This window comes from Pseudopipra pipra, chromosome 7 (assembly GCF_036250125.1).
Source record: "Pseudopipra pipra isolate bDixPip1 chromosome 7, bDixPip1.hap1, whole genome shotgun sequence".
Lineage (NCBI taxonomy): Eukaryota > Metazoa > Chordata > Aves > Passeriformes > Pipridae > Pseudopipra > Pseudopipra pipra.
In genome coordinates this window covers 36518491-36539230 of record NC_087555.1, presented here as the reverse complement: position 1 = coordinate 36539230, position 20740 = coordinate 36518491, and the positions used below count along the sequence as shown (strand labels likewise).

General features: G+C 48.9%; 1 protein-coding gene and 1 long non-coding RNA gene across 2 annotated transcripts in view; one reads left to right on the top strand and one right to left on the bottom strand.

The window, feature by feature from the left end:
• Positions 1–588: 588 nt before the first annotated feature.
• LOC135417457 (uncharacterized) lies at positions 589–6198 on the bottom strand. The gene is made up of 3 exons (XR_010432044.1): positions 6107–6198; positions 5092–5226; positions 589–962 (listed from the first exon to the last, which is right to left on the bottom strand). It is a non-coding gene; the product is annotated as an uncharacterized LOC135417457 (long non-coding RNA).
• A 146-nt stretch (positions 6199–6344) lies between these two features.
• The window catches only part of ZEB2 (zinc finger E-box binding homeobox 2), a 115106-nt gene continuing 100710 nt past the window's right edge, over positions 6345–20740 (top strand). The window contains exons 1-2 of the mRNA XM_064661657.1: positions 6345–6443; positions 9127–9276. Of these exons, the coding sequence (XP_064517727.1) occupies positions 9204–9276 (73 nt within the window). The 5' untranslated portion in view covers positions 6345–6443; positions 9127–9203. The remainder of the gene's footprint in view (positions 6444–9126; positions 9277–20740) is intronic.

Below are 20740 nucleotides of genomic sequence, written 5' to 3'. Positions count from 1 at the left end.
TTATAACTGATCTGCAGCTTCAGTTGTTCCTTTATTGCCACCAGCTCGGAGCAGGCAGGGCCTTGAGGTCTATGATTGAGGCACATTGAAGTACAACCAGAAAATACGGATGTTGGATCGCTGTGAGGACGCTGTGAGAAATTTATATTAAAAGTTCTTGATGTTTCAAACACCTCAAGTTGAAACAACCTTTGGTCTTCTCACTAAGTGTCATATAAACAAGACGGGAATGCTGTGTGTCTGAGATATTCTTTTATGGTTTCCTAGCTTAACCCCACATGGCTTTAAGTAACATATATGTACTAAAGGAAACCTCACCACTGCGTTTAAGAAAACGAGGCCTAAATGTGCTCATATCCAGAAGATTCACCGTCTTATTAATGCATATATGTCATGCATAGATTATTAACAGCTTCATAACTAGATAGGAACTTGCATTTCAATAAACATACTTTTACGAGTGCAAAGAAAAAAAAAAAGTTTTGCATTAGGATGTTACTTCGTGTCTTTGTCCTGGGAGAATGCAACTAAAGAAACCACATTTAAAATCAGACATTAGATATGCAAATATGTGTTCAGATCAGAGATACGAAAATTATTCAAATGATTAATTATTCATCATAAAAATGTCAATTAATAATTCTGAAGCATAATAGGCATCTTTCTAATGCATCTTTATTTTTCAAGCCTAAATACTGTTGAATCTGTGTTCAATTGCATTCTAACAAGTTTTTAAAAATTCAACAAAGTAAACAACCAACTATAAACAAAAGTGAGCCGTGAATTTTAATCACTGCCAACTGAGCCAAGAAATGTGGCCGAACTTCAGCACTGATCCCAGAAGAGAAGGAAAAAGCATCTCCAGCTCACGGTGCGGGACAGCAGATGGAGGATGCTCGCTGCTCACTGCTCTCTGCCCGGTGTGAGAAGAGGTTTGGGGTCCTGTGGATGCTGTTCTCCCACTGCAGACACACAGACAGACATTGTGAACAGGAGCTGAGCAGCTCTAGGCTGTCAGAAGCAACTCTATAAGTGACAAAATTAAGAAAAACGTATCAGGGAGATTCACTTTTAACGTGCAGGGACTCGCACAAGATTAAATATTACAGTGATCTGCTTGTTAGAAATGCCCAGGGATAGATAAATTAAAGCCAGACAATCTTTTCCCTTGCTTTTGGCTCATATCCTATCCCTACATGGGTTTTCCGCAGAGGAACTCAAAAACTTTGGGAATGTTGATTCAAAAGGTTTCTTCCCAAATACCTCAGCAGCAGCTGGGGGGAGAGTCATTCCCTGACCCTTTCTTCCTGTCCTCTGTGCCCACACCTCCATGTGGAAATGGGAAAAAATAGAGGCTTTGCTTTCAAATCTTAGTTTATAGGGACACCTGTACTGAGAAAAAGTATCCAGCAGCATTTTGGGGCCACATGGGGCCTTCCCTGCTCACAAAAATTATTCCAGCCTGTCTTATCCTCTACCAACACAGGTGACTGCAGAAAATAATCCACCCTGGGGTTTTTTTCATTGGTTTGGGGTTGTTTGGGGGTTTTACTTTTTTGCCAGTCTTCCAATTTCTTCTCGAGGCAAGGACAGCTTCAGCACCCCAGAGATTGATCATGAGGAGCAGCCAGAACCCACAGGGAGCCCCTGTTCTTGCAGGAGCCGCTCCCTCGGTGGAGCAGAGCTGTGGGGAGGAAAGGATGCTCTCCCCAGGCTCCATTGCAAGTGGGCACATCTCATCTGGGTCCCCTACGTGGGGATGTTTAATCCCTGATGCAGGAAGGGTTCCACACTTTGGGGAAAATATTAGAGGGTTATGGCAATGAAAGACCTGAAGGAAAAGCCTCAAAGCAGCTGAAGCTTATTTAGAGGCGCTAAACCACTGTCTTCACCAGCCTCTAAAATGTATTAGTCAAAACTTATCAGCCAGAACAGTTTTGCTGCTATTTCCTTGATTTTCCTCCTTCCACACGGGCAAGAAAACACAGTCCCCGTTACCATCCTGTGCCGGGGAAAAAGCAAACATATCAAAATAAATAAGGCCATGAATCATCCCCCCAGCCCATGCCACCAGGTCCCCACAAAGCCACCATGGCAGAATGCCCCAGCAGAAGGCCCAAGTCCTCCAGGACCTGTGCCCTGAAGCCCTCCTTGGTGGCTGGTCACCTCCCCTGCCAGTCACACCTTGCTGCCTGGAGGTCTCTGGGGTCTCTCCCTGCACGGCCTCTTTTTCATGACAGGGTTTGTCCCTGCAGCAGGATTTGCCCCTGGCCAGCCCTACAGACACACACAGGGATGGGGACATAGGGTTATCTACAAGGGGGTCATCGTCATGATAGGTTTTGGTGGATGAAGGGAAACCCACTGAGAGGACAGGAGGCAAGACAGTTTCCCCATGGCTTCACTCAGGCGGTTTGCACCAGGGTCAGGCTGCTCCCATCTTAACTCTCTTCATTTTCACACAGGAAAACTTGAGGAAAAGAGGAAAAACCTGTACCCAGAGAACTGCCCTTAAAACCATCCCCAAGCCACAGCACTGGGAGCTCTACACAAGGAGGGAGCTGGAGTTCGTGAGGATATTTTGGCTCCTCTTGCTTTTAAACTGATGGGGTGGGGGGACTGGATTTGCAAAAGTTTTAAAATAGGGCAGGGAATAGGATCTGCACGGGGATGCTGATGGTGCAGGGTCTGGGAGCCGGGCTGCCAGCACCACCCCAATAGAGGCAGGATCTATAGGCTGTCATTATTTCCATCTCCTAAAGAAGCTGCACGCCCGTTATTAGTTCAGAGCAGGGCAGGAAATCATCGCCTGGATTAAGGTTAAATTCCATCTCAGAAGGGCTTAGCTGATTGCTAAATGTTTATGTCCGGCGTCCAAAAATTAAAAATAAAAAAAATAAACAAACAACGACAAACACCCCCACATCCCACATTAAAATAACATCTAATAAGGTTGGGTGCTATGTCGCTCCTGCGAAGATCCGAGCAGTTTATTGCTCCGATGCAAACCCTGCTGAAGCACTTCAGAGCTGGAGACGCTGTGAGATTGAGGGCTGAAAGAACAGCCAGCAAAATTATGAATAGGGTTTATCTGACAATACCAACATGTTCCTTAAAGCCCTTGAGCATCATCACACGGTCTGAGGGTTTGTTTTTTAGTGTGGCTGCAGATGTACATGTTTTAATGGTACAACATCGATGGCAGTCCTGCCTGTTGCGGGTTAGGCTGCAGCCTCTCATAATCTCCAGTTCATCCTCTCGTTTTCTAATCTGGAAATGTATGAACAATATGTAAGGAGTTTGTAATGGGATTAATTTATTTTGAGAACTTGTTGGTTGGGTTTTTGATTTTTTTTTTCCTTATCCTCCTAGAAAACGTGGGTGAGTGGAAATCGAGCGAGTCAGTAATTAGCATTCACTTTTTTCTTTTTCTTTCTTTTTATCATATGCATCTAAATTCAGTTTAGCTCTTTAAGGAATTGCCAGACTGCCCTTGATTTATAGGCAATGCCTTCTGGATCTGAGAGGATCTAATTCAAATTAATAATACTTGAATCTGATTTCAAGATATTTGCACCGTGCTATATATTTCATTAAGATATCATCACTCTGTGTGTGTGTGTGTGCATGCATGTGTGTGTGTGTGTGATATGTCTCTGCATATACAGGTATATTTAGGCATGGAGAAGTCAGGCATGCTGCAGGAAAATCATGTTGGCATTTAGAGAACAGTGACAAGAAAACTTTTAGCAAAGCCAGGATGACTCATAGCAGGGGAAAAATAAGAAATACAAAGAAAAATAATAATAATTAAAAAAAAAATAGGGAAGCTTGTTCCCACCTTTGCAATAGTTGGGGATTTCAGCGGCAGCAAACCACCAGAGCCTGCCTCTCCCTCCTCACTCCTCCTGCAGCTCGGGGTTGGGGAGGGGGACACCCAGAGAGAGGGTTGGTGGCTATTTCCCGTCCTGGGGGGGGATTTGGATGCCCCTGCCGGAGACCCCCTTATGCGCTGCCTCCCCCGCATCCCTCAGGGGCACCCAGTCCCGTCTAACTCACAGATGACCAAAAAAATCCCAAGCAAATCTCGGTGGCTCTGACGAGCTGCAAAGACACGCGGCGGGGGGGGGCGATGGGGGCGAGGGGGGGGGTCCCCTTCCTTCCTTTGCGATGCTGAACCGTCAGGAAGGTGTTCCCTGAGCAGGACCATTTTGAAGCGCAATCCCTATCGCTATTGCTCGCCTTCCACTTCTTGCTTTAGGCACACGTTCAACGCACAGTTCAAGAGCAGTTTATCTAAGCTTAATGTAAGTAAAAGTGCAGTGTGGGATCAGTGTGCCATTTGTTTCGGTTTTCTTCGGGAGGGGGAGAAGAAAAAAGAAATAAAGTGCTGTAATAGGTTGAACTCTTGTCAGAGCAGGGAAATTGTTTCACAGCTCTTTAACGCAGCCCTTTGGGCAGCCCCACGTTTACCTCGGGAAAGGACCATACGAGCAGGCAAGACGCGAAGTTTCTCTTTGCACTGATATTATTTCGAGCTCTTTTAGAGGAAGGAACGGCTGTGGGTTGTGCTGGGAGCTGGGCATGAGCGGCTGGAGGCTCAGCCGGACCAGCCCCCTTTGCAGCTGAACGCCTTCGCTCAGCATCCCCAGCTCGGGCTGCCTTTACTTACTTCGATATTACTTCTCGATTACGTGCGGTGCAAACCAGCTTTTTGATTAACAAACCGGCTGAGCGTTGGTTAAGAACACTTAAACTTCAAAAAAAGAGAAAAAACTATCCCCCTGGGAAGTGGGCTCTGAATTGGTTAATAATGTGCAGTACTTGCTAAATTGCTGACTTCCAGATGTGGAAAATATCTTTCTTGTTTAGGACCTACGTAACCTGATTGGATTACGACAGAAGCGTCACATTGGAAGGCTTTTGAGTGATGATTTAATTAACCATACAGTAGAAAGCTGTATTTGCCAGGAAACCCCTTCCATATTTGCATAACCAATCCCTTCAGTGCAAAGGTGGAGTCTGGGCTTTTTTTTTTTTTTCCTTCTTTTTTTTTTTTATATATATGTAATTTTATTTTAATTTTCTTACTTGAAAAAGGTGAAAAACTTGTAACCTCCCTGAAGTTCAGTCCCACGCGTTACTTGTCCACGCTGTCTGCTCATTCAGCTACTTCCAAGGAAGAGCAGAGCCAGGAAAAGAGCCCATCTCACCCCTGATCCATATCTGTGAACAAAACAGATAGACTGTAAGATCTCAGCACGTTTGGTTGGTGGTTCTTTTTTTTTTCCCCCTCAGATTTAGCTGACTATTCAAATAACCTGGATGAGTGCTGAAATGAAAGGGAGGGGGAAGAAGAAAAATAAATTAAAAAAAAGCCCGAAAAGAAACGCGTTAAGGATAAAAATAAAACAGCACCAAAACAAGCCAGGGAGCTTATTTGCAGTGCCCGAACAGAGTTTAGTTTCTAGGCTTTATGTTAGGGTAAGTTTTCCCCGCCGCAAGATGCGAGAGCTCCGCGCGGGGCTGCGGAGCGGGACGGTGCGGGGCAGGATGCGGCCCCTCGCCGGCTCCGCGGGCGGGCGAGCGGGGGGGACCCCGCCGGGGGAGAACCGCCAGGGATCCCGCCCCAGGATGGGAGAACCGGCAGGGATCCAGCCTGGGGGCAGGGGATCCGGCGGGATCCTGCTGGGGAGGGGGCGGGGGATTCCGCCTGGGGGAGGGAAAGGGATGCGGGGAGCGGGGGGGACACACAGGCAGGGATGCGCCGCGCCGTGGGGGGGAGCAGGGATGCGCCCCAGGGGTGGCAGAGGATGCAGTCGGGGTCGGGGGGGGGGGAAGGGCAGGGTCTCATCCGCGGGGCAGGGGGGCTGCAGACCCCGGAGGGGCTGGGATGCGGTGGCGGGGCGCGGTGAGTTTCCGCGGGGCGCGGAGCGGCGCGGAGCGCAGCGGCGGGGCGGGGGGCGGGCGCGGGGCGGGGGGCGGGCGGGAGGAGGTGGAATTGCATTTCTGCCGCTAAAGCGTTCGCGGAGACTTCAAGGTATAATCTATCCCAGATCCTTTCCCAGAGAGAAACTTGGCGATCACGTTTCCACATGATGCTCACGTTTGGTGCTCTCCAATTATCCCTCCCCACAAAGATAGGTGGCGTGTGTTGCAGGGTCTCTCCTCTCGCTCGTACAGAAAAGAAAAAGAAAAAAATGTCATTAGAAGAGGCGTAACACGTCAGTCCGTCCCCAGGTTTGTGTTTCCTGGAGTGGCAGAAAGAGATCAGTCCTAACCTGCCCAGCAGGAATAACGGTCCTTCCGACAACTCTTTGCAAGGCTTTTTACAATTTCTCCAGGAGCTGCATCTCCCTTCACCTTTTCTCCTCCACTTCGCGGCTTCTTCATGCTTTTTCTTGTCACCATTTCTGGCCAAAACTACAAACAAGACTTCGCAGGTAGGTTCGGAATTTAATTCCATTTTCTCCCTTTTTTTTTTTTTCCCCTCCTCTTCTCTTTTTACTCAGACCACCTCACGCACCAGCAGGCTTATTTCATTTCGAGAGTATTTTAATTTTTCTGGCTTGTTTATACTTGGGGCGAAAAAATCTCTTTTTTTTTTTCTTTATTTTTAAATTTTTTTTTAACCGAAACCTGAAGTCACTCCAGCACCGCTCCGGGAAGGGGTGAGCGGTTTCGGGGCGCTCGGGGCTGTGCCACCACCACCCCTGCTCCCCTTACCTGTCAGCCAGGTACGGGAGGTGCCTTTTACAACGCAGCACCAAAAGTTTTAGTGTTAGGAAAGGACTTCGTCCTCCTGAAAAAAAAAAAAAAAAAAACAAAAAAAAACCCAACAAAAAACTCAAACATCCCCCCACCCATCTCCTGCTCTTTTTATTTCAGGTTTTACATCTGAGCTCTGAAAGTTTGCAGGTACCTGTTAATGCTTTGCATGCCCTGAGCATGCAGAGCCAGCCCGGCCGGGCACCGCTGGAGCCCCAGCCCCGGGCAGGGTTCCCCGGCAAAGGATGTGTTTCCCCAAACAGAAAGTTTTGCTGTTTTGTCTGTTTAGTTGGTTTCATTTCTTTATTTTATTTTGTGAAGCTGGGTGAAGCAACACCTTAGCTTCTGGGAGCCTAAAGCAAGAAGTGAAAGTACTGACTGGAACTTAAAAGTCGTTTACCAAAAAGCAAAAAAAAAAAAAAAAAAAAAAAAAAAAAAAAAAAAATTTAAAAATTATAGTGTATATTTTTAAAAGCTTGCTGGTCCTCTAGAAAGAAAAGTGTTCTCGAAATTTGCAGGTTTAAGATTATTGTCAACTTTTTGCGGGAGGCAGGGGAGCAAGGAAGGGAGTGAAATGCATTTAAAAGAATTCACCATTGGTCGTTTTGCATTAAAACGCCTATTGCCGAGGCAAGCTGAGGGTCCGGGCTCGCCTCGGTGCCTGTCCTCCCTCCCCGCTACATCTCCTGGTAGATGTGCCGCGGTGATGCCACCATTGCCCACTCCAGTCTCGGGAATAACTGGCAAATACTAAAGTTTCTAGCACATTTCTCAGCCTCTTCCTTCCTCAGCCACATATATGCACATCCACAGAGCCACCAATTCCCTCTGTCCAAGCAGAATCCCAAGCAGGAGAGTGTGAGTAAACACGCTGACCCCACACACACTCTCTCAATCTTCCCATCCTCTTACCTGCTAGGAGATTTATTATTTCTTATTTTTAGCCAAGCAGGTTTTATAACAGCAAAGGTCTGAGGGAAGAGTTCAGGCAGAATAAAAAGACCCAACAGCAACACACTTCACTGCTCAGTCCTGGTGTGAAGCTCCAGTAAAGTAAAAAGACACAAGGGAGGGGAAAAGAGGAAAAGGGAAAAAATATCTCACTCTGCTTAAAAAATATATTAAAATTGTTGAGTCAGGTAATAATTTTTTAGGTTTTATGTAAAACTCCCAGTGCAGGAGAAGACAATAGATGCGAAGGCGAGGGGGGATCCTGCTCAGGAGAGCAAGGGTTAATTGCCCTTGTTTTACAGTTTGCATCTGTTACATCTTTTATAGCCCCCTGTTTAAACTAATCCTCAAGTCAAAGCATCTTTAAAGCTACAGCATCTTCTTCGAGATGGACTGAGTTTCAGGAGCGTTCTTGCAGCAAACCAAACGCTCCTGCCTCTCTCTCCCTTTGACAGATAGAGCCTCCTGCCCAGCCCGGGCACACAGGCACACACAGTAGGTCTAAAAGTTTACAAGTTGTGTTTTTTTTCTTTAAAAAAGAAAAATAATCAACAAAAAACCAAAACCCAACTGCAAGGCTGAAAACTCTGACAGCGGTAGTTTTGATTTCTGTTTCTTTTCTGGGAAGGAAAAAAAATGACACTCTGAAGCTTTGTTTAACTAAGGGACAGGGGAAACCCTGAATATTGTCAAACTGACTAAAAAGGTGACAGAGGTTTATAATTACACTCCTCGTTGTTAGGGGGAGGGGGAGGTCTCCGTGCTGAGCTTTACCCCAAAAGGACAGGGGAGAGCCATGTTTCCCTCTCCTCTTATCACTTTGCTGGAGTGCACTTTGGGGGAAAAAAAATAAAGGCAAGAGAAGGGTAGGATTTCGCATGAAAAGAAGTTCTAGTGTCAAATTAAAGTACTTTTAGGAGGAAATGGTCCGCCTAGCATTGAGTCAAACAGCCTACTGTAAAAGCTGTGCATTCCCTCATACGGTCATGAGTTATGACTCATTTGAGATGTAATTCTTGTCTCTCTCTCTCTCTCTGATCTGCTTTGCTGGTGCAACACACACACACACAGGGAGGGAGACACACGCACACGCGCTCACACACACACACGCAGAGACACACACACACACAGAGAGAGAGAGAGAGAGAGAGAGAGAGAGAGAGAGAGAGAGAGGGAGCAGAAATAAATAAATAAATAAATATATAAATAAATAAAGAAGAAATCTGCCCGGCTGGGGAGAGAGGGGGAGCCCGCTCCGACCGCGTCCCACCTCCCCCGGCACGGCCAGGCTCGCCGTGTGCGTGGATGGGTTCTTTTTCGGGTGCAAACTGGGGTCCCCGTTGGCGCCCTGCGTTTAAATGGGACATCCCGATGCCCACATTGTCGCTGTGTTTGGTCGTTACATAGAGCCTGCGTGCTGCTGCTGCTGCTGCTGAATCAGGGAGTCGAGCCCATGCGAACTGCCATCTGATCCACTCTTATCAATGAAGCAGCAGATCATGGCGGATGGCCCCAGGTGTAAGAGGCGAAAACAAGCCAACCCCCGGAGGAAAAACGGTAAGACGCCCCCCCGGGAAAACTTTTCCGGCCGGCTCCGCCGCGGCCCGGGGAATGGAGGGGGGGGGGGTTGTGGAGGAAAGCCGGCGGCAGGACGGGGAGCGGGACGGCGCGGGAGGGACGGCGCCCGGCAGCCCGGGGCTGGCCGCCCCCCGGCTCCCTGCGCCGCGTCCCGGGGGCTGCGCGGCCGCGGAGCGCTGGAAGGGGGCAGCGGAGGGGCGCGGGGGGGGAGCGGCGCTGCCGCCGGACCCGCCGACGCCGCCGCGCCCCAAAGTTTGTTGCGCGGGCGCGGAGCGGAGCGGGCGCTGTCCCGGAGCCCCCGGAGCTCCCGGTGCCCCGGAGCGCAGGCGGGGGCGGCCCCGGCGCTGTCTCGCCCGGCGCTGTCACAGCCCGGGCCGGGCCGGGGCGCGGAGCGGAGCGGAGCGGAGGGAGCGGAGCGGGGCGGTGGGAGGCGCGGAGCGGCGCGGAGCGAGCGGGGCGGGCGGCCCTGGGAAAAAAACCCGGCAGCGTGAGAACCCCGAGGCGGACTGGCACCGAGTTAGCGACTCTCTCTCTTTCTCCCTCTCTTTTCTTTCTTTTCCTTTTTTTTTTTTTTTTTCTTCATTGTTAGGGACTCGAAAATGAAACTTCCTCCTCCCTGATAATTAATAATACTAATGAGCTCGGTGCCCGATTGTCCGCCGCTGCCCTCTCCCCCGGTCCCCGCCGGCCGCGCAGGGCCGGGGCGCAGTGGGACGCGGTGTTCTGGGCTGATTTCACATTTGGCAGCTTTCACTGGTGTGATGGGTCTCTCTTTCTCCGTCTCTCCCCGTCCCTCCCTTAGTTTCTTCCTTTCTCCCCCGGCTGATAGCCGCTCCCCCGCCGCCAGCCTCCCCCTCCCCGCCCGCAGCCCCTCGCATGGCCATCCCGGCCCCACTTCCAACAACTTTCCTCTCGAGGAGCCAGAGGAAGGAAGATATTTGTGTGAACCTGAACCCATGCGCTTATAGCTCAGCTACTTCATTTAAGTGGAGAGGTGGAGGGGGGCTGAAGGAGGAGGGGGACACACACACAACAACAACAACAACAAAAAACACAAAGACAAGAGAATGTTGATTAGAAACAAATGATCCTGCCCCCCCCCTTCCTCTCCCTCTCTAGCTTGTGAGTGTGAGTGTGTGTGTGTGTGTGTGCGCGTGTGTGTGTCTTTTTCTTGTTGTGGTGGAGGCGTCGAGCCATATGGGGGAGTGATAGAGGAATTTTAGTCAGAAACTGTTCGTTATGTTACACTGGCTTTTCCCTTTGTGTTGTCTTTGATCTATTTGCTTGGCTTAGTATTACAAAAAAAAAAAAAAAGGCACCAAAAACCTAAAATAATATATTCCGAGCAGCTTCCCAAGGATCCGTTCCTTGTTATCTTTTTTTAAAGTCTCTCCCCCTTCACCACCACCCTTTACTCTTGTGTCTGTCATTATTTAAGGTGGTCCTCACAGAGGAGACCTCCCCTTCCCCTCATCTCTGGGTAATTTAGTAGACATTAAAATTACACGTAATGTTTCCCTCTCCTCTCTTGTGTTTCCTCTGTTCTTTTTATTAAATGTTGGTTATTGATTTTCTAAAATCAATGTCTGTTGTGGGGCTTTTTTCCCCTTACAAGTATCTAAAGCACGTTGCTGATCAACTGGATAACAAAAGCTTTGTGTCAAGTAGCCTTTTTTCTTATGTTAAACAGTCATTTTTGAGAGAAAAAGAGAATGAGATTTAAAGCAACGCATCCAGAAGTGCTCTTTTGCAGTAAAGAATATTCTGAGTGTTTGAGGGGGTTTTATTCTTCTTCCTCAGCCTCCTTGCTTTTCCAGGCAAGATTATTAGTTTAGCGTGTTAAACCCATCACATGCTCTGTGATGAGGGATGCGTCTACGTGTTTAATATTTTCTCAACATGATTTGAGTCCTAAAAAAAAACCCCACCACCATCCCTCCCAAAAAAATAAAGAGCTGGACGCCTCTGTTTGCCCAGGACACCAGGACCGCAGCCTGGTAGTGCAGCCAAGTCTTTGGGAGCACGTATGGACTGGGGTGGTACAAATTCTGGTTACTTTCCTGAAAAAGTGTGTTTTCAGAGAGCTGCACTAACTTGGGAAGCCACCACACTTGGGAGACGAAAGTTTAATTGCGATTTTTAAGGTAACCACTTAAAGATCCTGCAAACTTCAAGTGTGTGCGCTGGTTACGCGAAGGTCTAAGTTCTCCCTTCAGTGTCTTGCTCTGGCCAAGACACGGGGAGGAAGCGGGAGGGGGGGAAATAATTCTCGACTTTCTGTCTGTCCCCTCTTCCCTCTTTGTGCTCCCTAATTTGTTTCTTTCATTCATTTCTGAGTGAGAAATGCCCTGGTTCTGAGGAGCAGGTAGACGAGTGAGGGTGGGTTTGGTTAGGGCTTTTTTTTTTTTTTTTTTCATTTTCTCTTTCTCGACAAGCACGTATCCAATGCCTTTCCCTTTGGGAATTGCCCAGGATTTATCTGGACTGAGTGGATTTTTCTTCTTTCCTGGATTCGTAGAAAAGATGTTACTTCTGAGCTTGTGTCTTTGCTGATAACACCAGAAACGGTGATGCTTATCGAACTCGGAGAGAAAATCCTTAGAAACGCAGCAGAACCAAAATAAAATTTAAAAGCCACGAAAAAAAATATAAAAATGGATGGTCGTGGAGGAAGCGAGAGGAGTGTGAGTGAATCCCAGACACATTACAGACGGGGGCAAAACAGAATAATCCAACTAATGCCTTAGTGGGCTCCACGCCTGTGTGCGTGTCTGCGTGTGTGCGGGGATGGGCAAGGCTCGGGATGAGATACCGGGGCTGGATAAAATTACACCGGAGCTAAATAGGGTAGAAAGGAAGAAGGCTCGGGATTTTCCAAGATAACGGGGTTGATGAGAGCTGCTGGAGTGGAGGAGAGGTGTGCGGGGGGGGTGGGTTGAGAGAGGCGATGTGGAAATCAATGCGGGGTGAGCCCCCCGGGGAGGAGGGGCAGGAGGGAGGATGGGAAGGAGAGGACCCCGAAAGCGACGGGGGGTGGGAGGGGGGGGGGGGGAAGGCGGGAGGTGCGGGAGCGGCAGCCCAGGAATGCGGCGGAGCTCCGGGAAGTTCAGTCAGATGATTCCCAGCGCCTGACTCACTTCGCGGCACTTTCACTCGGGAGAGAAGTGGCTGCAGAGGAGGAGGAGGAGGAGGAGGAGGAAGAGGAGGAGGAGGAGGAGAGGGCAGCGAGCCCCCTTTCCGCACGGGCGCCCCGCGGAGGCGGGGGCTGCGCCGGCGGCCGCAGCGCCGGTGCGGAGCGGTGCGGAGCGGGGCCCGGCAGCAGCGCTGTCCGGCCGGCTGCCCTGCCCTGCCATGCCTGATGAGCTGCCTCTCTCCGTGTTGTTGTGGTTTGGCGTTTGTTGGCTGAGGGGGTTTTTTTCCCCTCCTTTCCTCTCCCCTCCTCAAAAATCCAAAATAAAATTAAAGTCCCCGGGAAGGAGGGGAGGGGGGAAAGTTGGATCTAATTTACCCCAAAGTTTCAGTAAACAGCTCTCTTTGATTCCTTTGCCACCTCGCTTCCAGTTGTAAAGAAAAGGGAGAAAGTTCAATGCTTTCAGGGCGTCTGATCCAAGGGAGAACACAGACCAAACAAGCAGAGACGATTAGACTTGCTCAGAGCCTTTCCCAAAAAGATACCCACCCACCCCCCTTTCAGGGATGCTGAGGAAGGGGAAAAAACCTCCTTCACTTCCCACTTGAAAAAGAAGGGGGGGAAGGAAGAAAAAAAAAAAAAAAAAGGAAAAAATATGCAAGCCTGCCTGCTGCCTTTAGTGAGTGGGAAGTGAGGCTTGTCTTCCCTGCCTGGAGAAGTTTGGAGGCAGCTAGACTGAGGCTGGGGTGTGAGGAGGCAGCTGCTCCCTGTGCAGCCCAGGTGGCAGCGGGTAGGGCGGGCACCCGGAGCGCTCCTGTGCCCGGGCAGCTCCGCAGGGCCGGGAATCCGTTGCGAGGAGATTACTCGGGGAGTTTGGCTCACTGGGTAGCGAGACAAATGTACTGCTACCTCCAGAAAAAGCACCTGGAGATAGGTATTAAAAATTAATGCCATAAAAGCGAGTGGCCAAGGCGTAATGATTATCCAGCTACATTTTCTCGGTGCAGATTCATGTCCAGGCTGAGCTGTGACATGGAGCAGGGGAGGTTGTTTTCTGTGTCAAGTCGTATCTATTTATTTTCTTCCGAGTTTCGAGAAACCCAGCGAATTTGGAGATTAGTGCCTGAATTACTGTTTGCCATTTGTGACCATTCGGTACTTACTGGTTTTGCTTATTGCACATGCTTCGCAAGGAAAGTTTTGGGGGAATTTCTAATTGCTGTAAGAATATGCATTTGATGCCTGGAAAAGGCATATCCGAAAAGGGAAAAAAATAATAAGGAAACCATTACAAGTTAATCATGGATGATTATACATAGCCAACTGCCCAAGATAGGGGAAATACATGGAAGACTGAGATGCAAGCTCTCAGGACAGGCTGGTAATATTCCCCAAGAAAAATGTGTGTCACCCTTTAGAGTGGAAAGAAGGGTGTTGATTCTTTTACAGCAGCCCCACATTCATTCCAAGAAATAGGAAATTCTTCGCCTCACAACAGTTTTTGGCATCTGCATTATCCCAGTGCTTTTAAGGTGCATTTTCTCCTCTGTGAAAGAGAACTCTTTGTCCTTTTTTTCTCCAAGACCATGGCTTCCCAAGGTAGACACTATTTTGTGCCTGTCACATAGAAAGGGAGTGCAGGTTTGCAGTGCTCACAGACAATTGATTGTCTGCCCTAATGTGTTTCATTTACATGTTTATAACGTCAATAGTGCTGGGGTGTCCACTGTACCATTCATTCCAGCATTCCCACAAGGGTGCAATTGTCTGAATGGCCAAGTCAGACACCTTTTTGATTGCTCTTTAGTTGTCTTTTTAGAGTATAGAGAAAAAGGAGAGAAATCTGTGATGCAGAAACACTAGTTGAAAATATTTCAGAATTAAACGTCACCATTAAAGCAGATGTGACCATTAGACAAACAATATATTTTAACTAAGGTTCTGAAGGTGGAAACAAATTTAGAATAGTGGGGCTGGTGAGTGCACACGACATCCAGTCCTGTTCCTTAATTATTTTAGGCTTTAAAAAAATGATTTGTCGTTTTCATTTTCATTTCAGCCACTGTAAATGCATCCACCTCCTAACTCTTTGTATACTTAACTGTAATTTGCGATGTTTTCCCTACATATTTACATATCTCTGTTTATGCCAACAGCGTCAGCTAACCATTGGGAAAGTCTATTGAAAGAATAACTAGGCTGGGAGAAGTATAGACTTTAAAAAAAAATATTGAGACCTAAATATTTCTTCATCAAGCTTTTTTTTTTTAACTGAACAAAACGACAATGCCTAGACTTTCTCTTGCAGCAGTTTAACTTACAGAGCTGTGCACCAACTCCTTACGCCTCCGGTTACCGTCCCCTTGCGCTGCGAGCTTTCAGCAAAGTGTTTCGAGGAGTTTCCAAGTCAATGAAAGATTACTTTTTAAGGTGTGCTGTGCTGTTCTGATATGCCCGTACTGTCCTTTATCATCAGAGTTGCGTCTGAGGGAGGCAAGAAACGATTGCTCGTGGTTTGCATCAGAATAAATAAGCCACTCAGGTTATTGGAACTTATGCAGAGATACATGTTGTACATGCGTCTGCACCTATGCGTGCTTGTGTTGTATAGAGAGATATGGGATGTATAGGTGTGCTTAAAAATAACGGTTCACGTTTCAGACTAGATCATTTCCCTCTAAAAAGGATGCTGATCCCAGCAGTTACGTTTAATACAAGTTGACCTGTTCCATCCGTGATCATAAGTGAAAAGAGCACTAAGTCCTGTAGTTTCTGCTCGAGAGGTAAAGCGAGGGAAAACTTTTTTTTCCTTCCCTATATAATTTTTGGTGTAATTTTTAAAAATGCCTGTTTGTGGAGAGATTTTTTTTCCTTCTTTTTTTTTTTTTTCTTTTTTTTTATGCCTAACAGAGAAGACACAGTAGATGCACCGTTAGCTGAACCCCTGACACGGCGGTCTTTTGAATGCCTTAGGTATGATTTCACTTTCGCTCACATCAATGCTGACCTGAATGCCTTTCATATCTGATCCGCTGTGTCTCTCCCAGTAAACATCCCCTGAGGGGAGAACAAAGAAAGGAGCTCTTCTTCTTCTTAATCACAATTCAGCCCATTCACCGCCGGCAGGCTACATTTGCATTCTGCAACAGAAAGCCAAGATGAAAAGAAAAAAAAAAGAGAGTGAGAAGAAGGGGGGAAAAAGCAGAAGGGTGGAGGCTGAGTAAAATAACTTAGGTGTTTGTAGCTGTTTGTTGGGCTTCCCCTAGTTACAAGCCTTATATAGATCCTGCTCTACCCAGCCTTGGCTCTTCTGACAGGCAGATAGTGTTACAAGATGGCATGCCTGTACTATTCATGGCCACTCGCTCTAACACTTGAGGTAGAAAGTGTCAGAGAGGGATCAAATTCTACTCTGAGAAGTCTGTTATAGTTAGGGTCAGGTGTGTGTACTCTCAGCTCTTGACTGCTGCCTATTATTTTGTTTTAATTACTATTATTGTTTACTCACCATGACCTTGGGGAGCGGGGGTGGCAGGGGGCGAGGCAGCTTTGGCGGGGCAAAAATCACCCGCTCCCCAGTTGTAATATCATTTTTTTTCCCTCCCTATTTTTTCTGTTTTGGCGAAGAGTTGGGCTGGGTGTTTTTGCGGCTGGCCGGGCCGGGGGCCGAGGCGGTGGCCGCGGTGGTGGCGGTGGCGGGGGTGTCCCCGGGCTGGCGGCCGGCCCGGGCTGCCCCGACCCGGCGGGGAAAAGCAGCGACTCAGCGAATCCTCGCCGGCACCAGAAAACGCACACGGAGGAGGAGGAGGAGGAGGAAAAGGAGGAGGAAGGCGAGATTTGTGGAAGTTTCTGTAGCCGGGCTCCCTCGTGGGGTTTCGTAGTCACGTTCATGTGCATTTTCCGGCTGTTCCCCCCCTCCCCGTGCCTGTGTGTGTCCCCCCCATATCTGCCTGTTTGTTTGTTCCGCAGAAGCTCTTCTGTGCTTTTTAATCAGACAGTTTTCTAGAAAAATAGTGAGGTCTTTGGTCGTAGCCACTTTTTTCTCACCAAGAGAAGGTTTATTTATAACTGGATCCTGCTTACCGAGAAGTATTTAAGCCCTTTCAGGCAGAGCTGTCAAAATTTCCTGTGTTGTTTGCCTCTATTTGCAACACGTAAAAAGTAATATGCAGTTGCTGGTGTTGGAATAACCGAGGTAGTGCAGAAATCTCAAGTGACAAGTTTTCAGCTACACTATCTCCTGCCGACCAAACTGTCATTTTTATTTTTTTTTTCCCAGAAACCACTTTTAAGATTCTAACAGGTTTTTTTTTTTTCCCCATCAGCAAATAGATTAAACGTGCTAAAGCAACTTTGAGAGGGAAGAACAGTTTGAACAATGAGGAGCGGGAGGGATGTCTTATTTTCCTGTAGCTGCTATGGCAGATTTCACTCATAAGGAGCACACTAACCGAGATGTTACCAGTTGAACAGAAGCATGTGACACAGATTCCTGATTTTTTCCCAGAAGATTTACAGAATTTACAAAAAGAGATTATCTCTACACCTTCCACCCTCCTAACCACCCCCATGACCCAAGCAATGGAGGATTTAGGCAGATTTACTTCAGTAAACACCTTTGGACACTTGGGGAAAAGTAGGAGTCTGTTTGCAAAAGCAGGCTTTTGTTAAGTGAGGTGCTGGATAATGCTTTACCAAGCAGCTGTGATATTAACCTACCCAGTAATGCTGGAAAATGCCTTAACTCCTTGTGCACTCCGGGGCCCTGCCCGGTGGAGGCCCTTCAGGTACTGGGCCTGGAGGGGGGAGATTGGGGCATTTGGGGGGACAAGTGAGGAGGTGGCACTGCTGAAGCCACAGCAGCCTCTCAGCCTGACACATCTTTTACTTGGTGGCAGCTGAAGCTTTCGGGGTCAATCCATCAGAGACAGGGCTTGGAAGAGCTGGGAGGCATGGCCAGGAGGGCCTCCTCCAGCAGTGAGGGGTTACCTATGTGTGTGTGCCCACACACACATGCACACTCTGTATCTACCCCTCAAGATGTAACATATCCCAAACCCTCTCTAGAAACGTTCCCAAGCATTGCTAAGGGAGGAAGGTCAATTTAGGATTCGCACTCTAGCAGCAGAATAGCTGAGAAGTTACACTAGCAAACCTGTATGAGTGGCTTCCCGTGAGCTCCCAGGCTGCAAAGGAAAGCCAGCAGCTTTCTGGGAGCTTCTCATCCTCACAAGTGAACTTTTTTGACTTCTTCCTGCTCTTTTCTGAGCCATTAGAAGCAGAAGCTAGTAAGTTAGTTATTTTTGCTGGGCATGAGAATAACTTTCCAGGTGTTTCTTTTTTTAGTTGGAATAAGATTGCTTCATTTGGGGAGTTTTGTTGTCAAGGGTTGGGGTTTTTTTCTTTTCTTTTTTTTTTAAGTGTAGGTGTCAATGCTAGAGCAGCCACAAATGTGTGAGAAAGCAAAGGGTATGAGACATGACAGAATTAAAGGTGTTTGCTATGTTGTTACCCGTGTGTCAAGCTGCAACCTCCCTTTGTCACAGCCTCCTGGAGATTTGATAGTGCAGATCCGCTTCCTTTCCAACTGATACAGCAGTTTCTAACCGGGGGTTTTAATGGTGGTGCAGTCGTTGCTATTGCATTTGCCTCTCCCCAAATGCATTTAAACACCTCCACATCGCACACACCCCATTACTCCCACCTTACACAAGGGTGCTGTGCTCTCGAGCACCAGGACAGCAGCCATAGCATTACAGTCTCTGGCATGGAGCGTCGTTTGGCAGGAATGTCATCTGCCAAATCATCCCATAATTACGTTTTATGTTATTTGTATGAATGACCAAGCATGCAGTATTCCTTTTGAAATCAAAGGAAGGCTTAAAATGCGTTTTTGAATACTTTCAGACCATGGTCAGGTCACAGTTTGGGAGTTGAATTAAACTGATCTCATTTGTGATCTAATTGAGGCTGGCAACAACCTTAGCAGTAGCAATAACATACAAATACAAATCAAAGAGCAGAATTCAGCAAATCAGATCTTTTGCTCGAATCCTGCCTGGGAGTTATTCTCCGACTGCCAACAGAGAAGTTAAACTTTGTCCTGCTTCTCAGCGGCAGTGCGAGCCTTGCATATTTTTCGGGTCTTTGACAGGAAAGTTGGGTCTGAGGGATGGGGACACAAAGGCGAGAAGGGAGCTGGTGCCTCCTCGGACAGGAGTAAAGCACAGCGACTCGTCACGTATGTTTCTGGAGAGCCCAGTGGCAGAAGGCGCAGGAGGCGTAACGGGGGAATATGGTTAGGAAGGGCTGGGAAGAGGAATAGGTCGCTGCAAACAGATTATTCCAAGCGGAAAGTCGAGGCAGCTCCCTATCTTTACATCTATCGCTGCGGATTCCAGGAATGTAATTACCAGCGTGGTTGCGAATTGTTGACAAATTTCCCCGAGTCTGTCGGGAGCGGGTGTTGCGAGCGGCGGGGCTGCAGCCGCGGCAGCGGCCCCGACGTGCGGGAGCCGTGCGGGGCAGCGGGGCCGGGGCGGCCCCGGGGCGGAGCGGGGCGGCTCCCCCCAGGGCAGGGCGTCCCTGGCTCAGAGCCCCCCCGCCGCAAGCCGGGATGCTGCGGGTCAGGTCCCCCTGGATCCCCCCCTCCTCGGGGCCGGCGGGGACCCCCGCGCCCGCCCCGCAGGTGGGGGGGCTCGGCAGGGCACGAACCGGGAGCCGCCGCCCCCGGGGAGCATCACTCCCCCCTCGGCCCCCCCGGGCCGCGCCGTGCGGAGCGGGGCTGGAGGCGCGACCGCCGCCGCGATGCGCTGGGGCGGGGGAGCGCGGAGCCGCCTCGCCCCCCTTCCCCGGCCCCGGGGCAGAGGTGTGAACCGCCTCTGCGGGGCGGGGGACGGGGCACACACCCCCGCCGCGTCCCGGCGCTGCCGAGCGAGCCGCTCCCGGGGCAGAGGTGCGAACCCCTCCCGGGACGCCGCTCCCGGGATGTTGGTCCCCCCTCGCCCCCCTCGGCCCCGGCCGCGCTCCCGCGGCGGCGCAGCCCCGAACTTCGTTCCCAGGAGGGAGGGAGCGGAGGGGAAGCGGCTCGGCGCTGCCTGCGCTCCTCCCGGCTCGGGGTTTCAAGTGTGTCCTCAACTCCCCCCCCTTCCCCTCCTCCGGGTCATTATTTTCTTTGACTAAAACCTGTTTACTCGCCTCTTTGTTTTTTGACGTTAAACGAGTTTCCATCTCCTACTCCTGCGGATCTCTAAGAAATAGATAAACCATTATATTTCCCCCTTCCCCCCTCCCGCTCGTATTTTAAAGCAGCGATCCTGACAGCAGTACTATTATTGCACTTTATGTTTTAGTGGATGTTTGCTGTTGCTAGTTACAGCAACACTTATCATAAGACAGCAAGAAAAGAGTAGTCCCTGGTAATTAAAGTAATGAAATATTCATTTACTCTACCTTTTCAGTAGTCTCACAAATTAGGCTGCTACATTTAATGCCTGCACTGCCTCTGTTTTTATTATAATGGCAGCTTTCGCATCTGCAATTAGGACTAATTCTGACAGTTACAATTTCTGAGGGATGGTAAACAGTGAACGAGATGTGCAGCAGTGGTATTACACGTGAAAAGCCCTTGTCTCTTTAACCTTGTTGTTTTTTTTTCTCGCAGAGGTTACCTTTTCCCGATGGTGCAAAATCGACTTGACATAACTGTTCATCAGTTTCAGGGTTTTCCCTGGAGGTATTTGCATCAAATCAGCCCAGTCAAGCTTCAAGTTGAAATTGGCAGCCCAGAAACTGACAGGGTAGGGACTGGGAAAGAGACAGCTAAAGTGCAGGCAGCGAGCTGACAGCAGCGGCGGGCAGGCAGGGGGAGAGGGCTCAGCACCCGGGGCTGCCGCCCCCCGCTCCCCCCGGTCACCGCCGGTCCCCCCCAGTCCCCCCTGAGCTGCGGCGGAGGGGCCAAGCGCTGGAAGCCCGCTCCGGTCCCACGAGGAGGCCAGTTGGAGAGGGGGGTGTATGCCAAAAAAAAAAAAACAAACATAAATTGGGGGGGCAAAAAAGCGTTGTGGAAGAGAGAGGAGTGCTGAGCTGAAGTTGCTGTCGCTAACAAGCTTATTTTGCTGCGGTTCTTTGCGGAGCGGTGTCGTGTTTGTGCACTACGACTGTTAAGAGTAGTGACGGAGAAGGTTGTTAATACCAATGAAAACATATTTTGATCAGCTAAAAAAAAACAACACCCAACCCAGAGAGACGTTCATCTGCAAAGATAATTGCATTAGAATCAAAACAAACAATTCCTTGAGTATGTTATTTCAT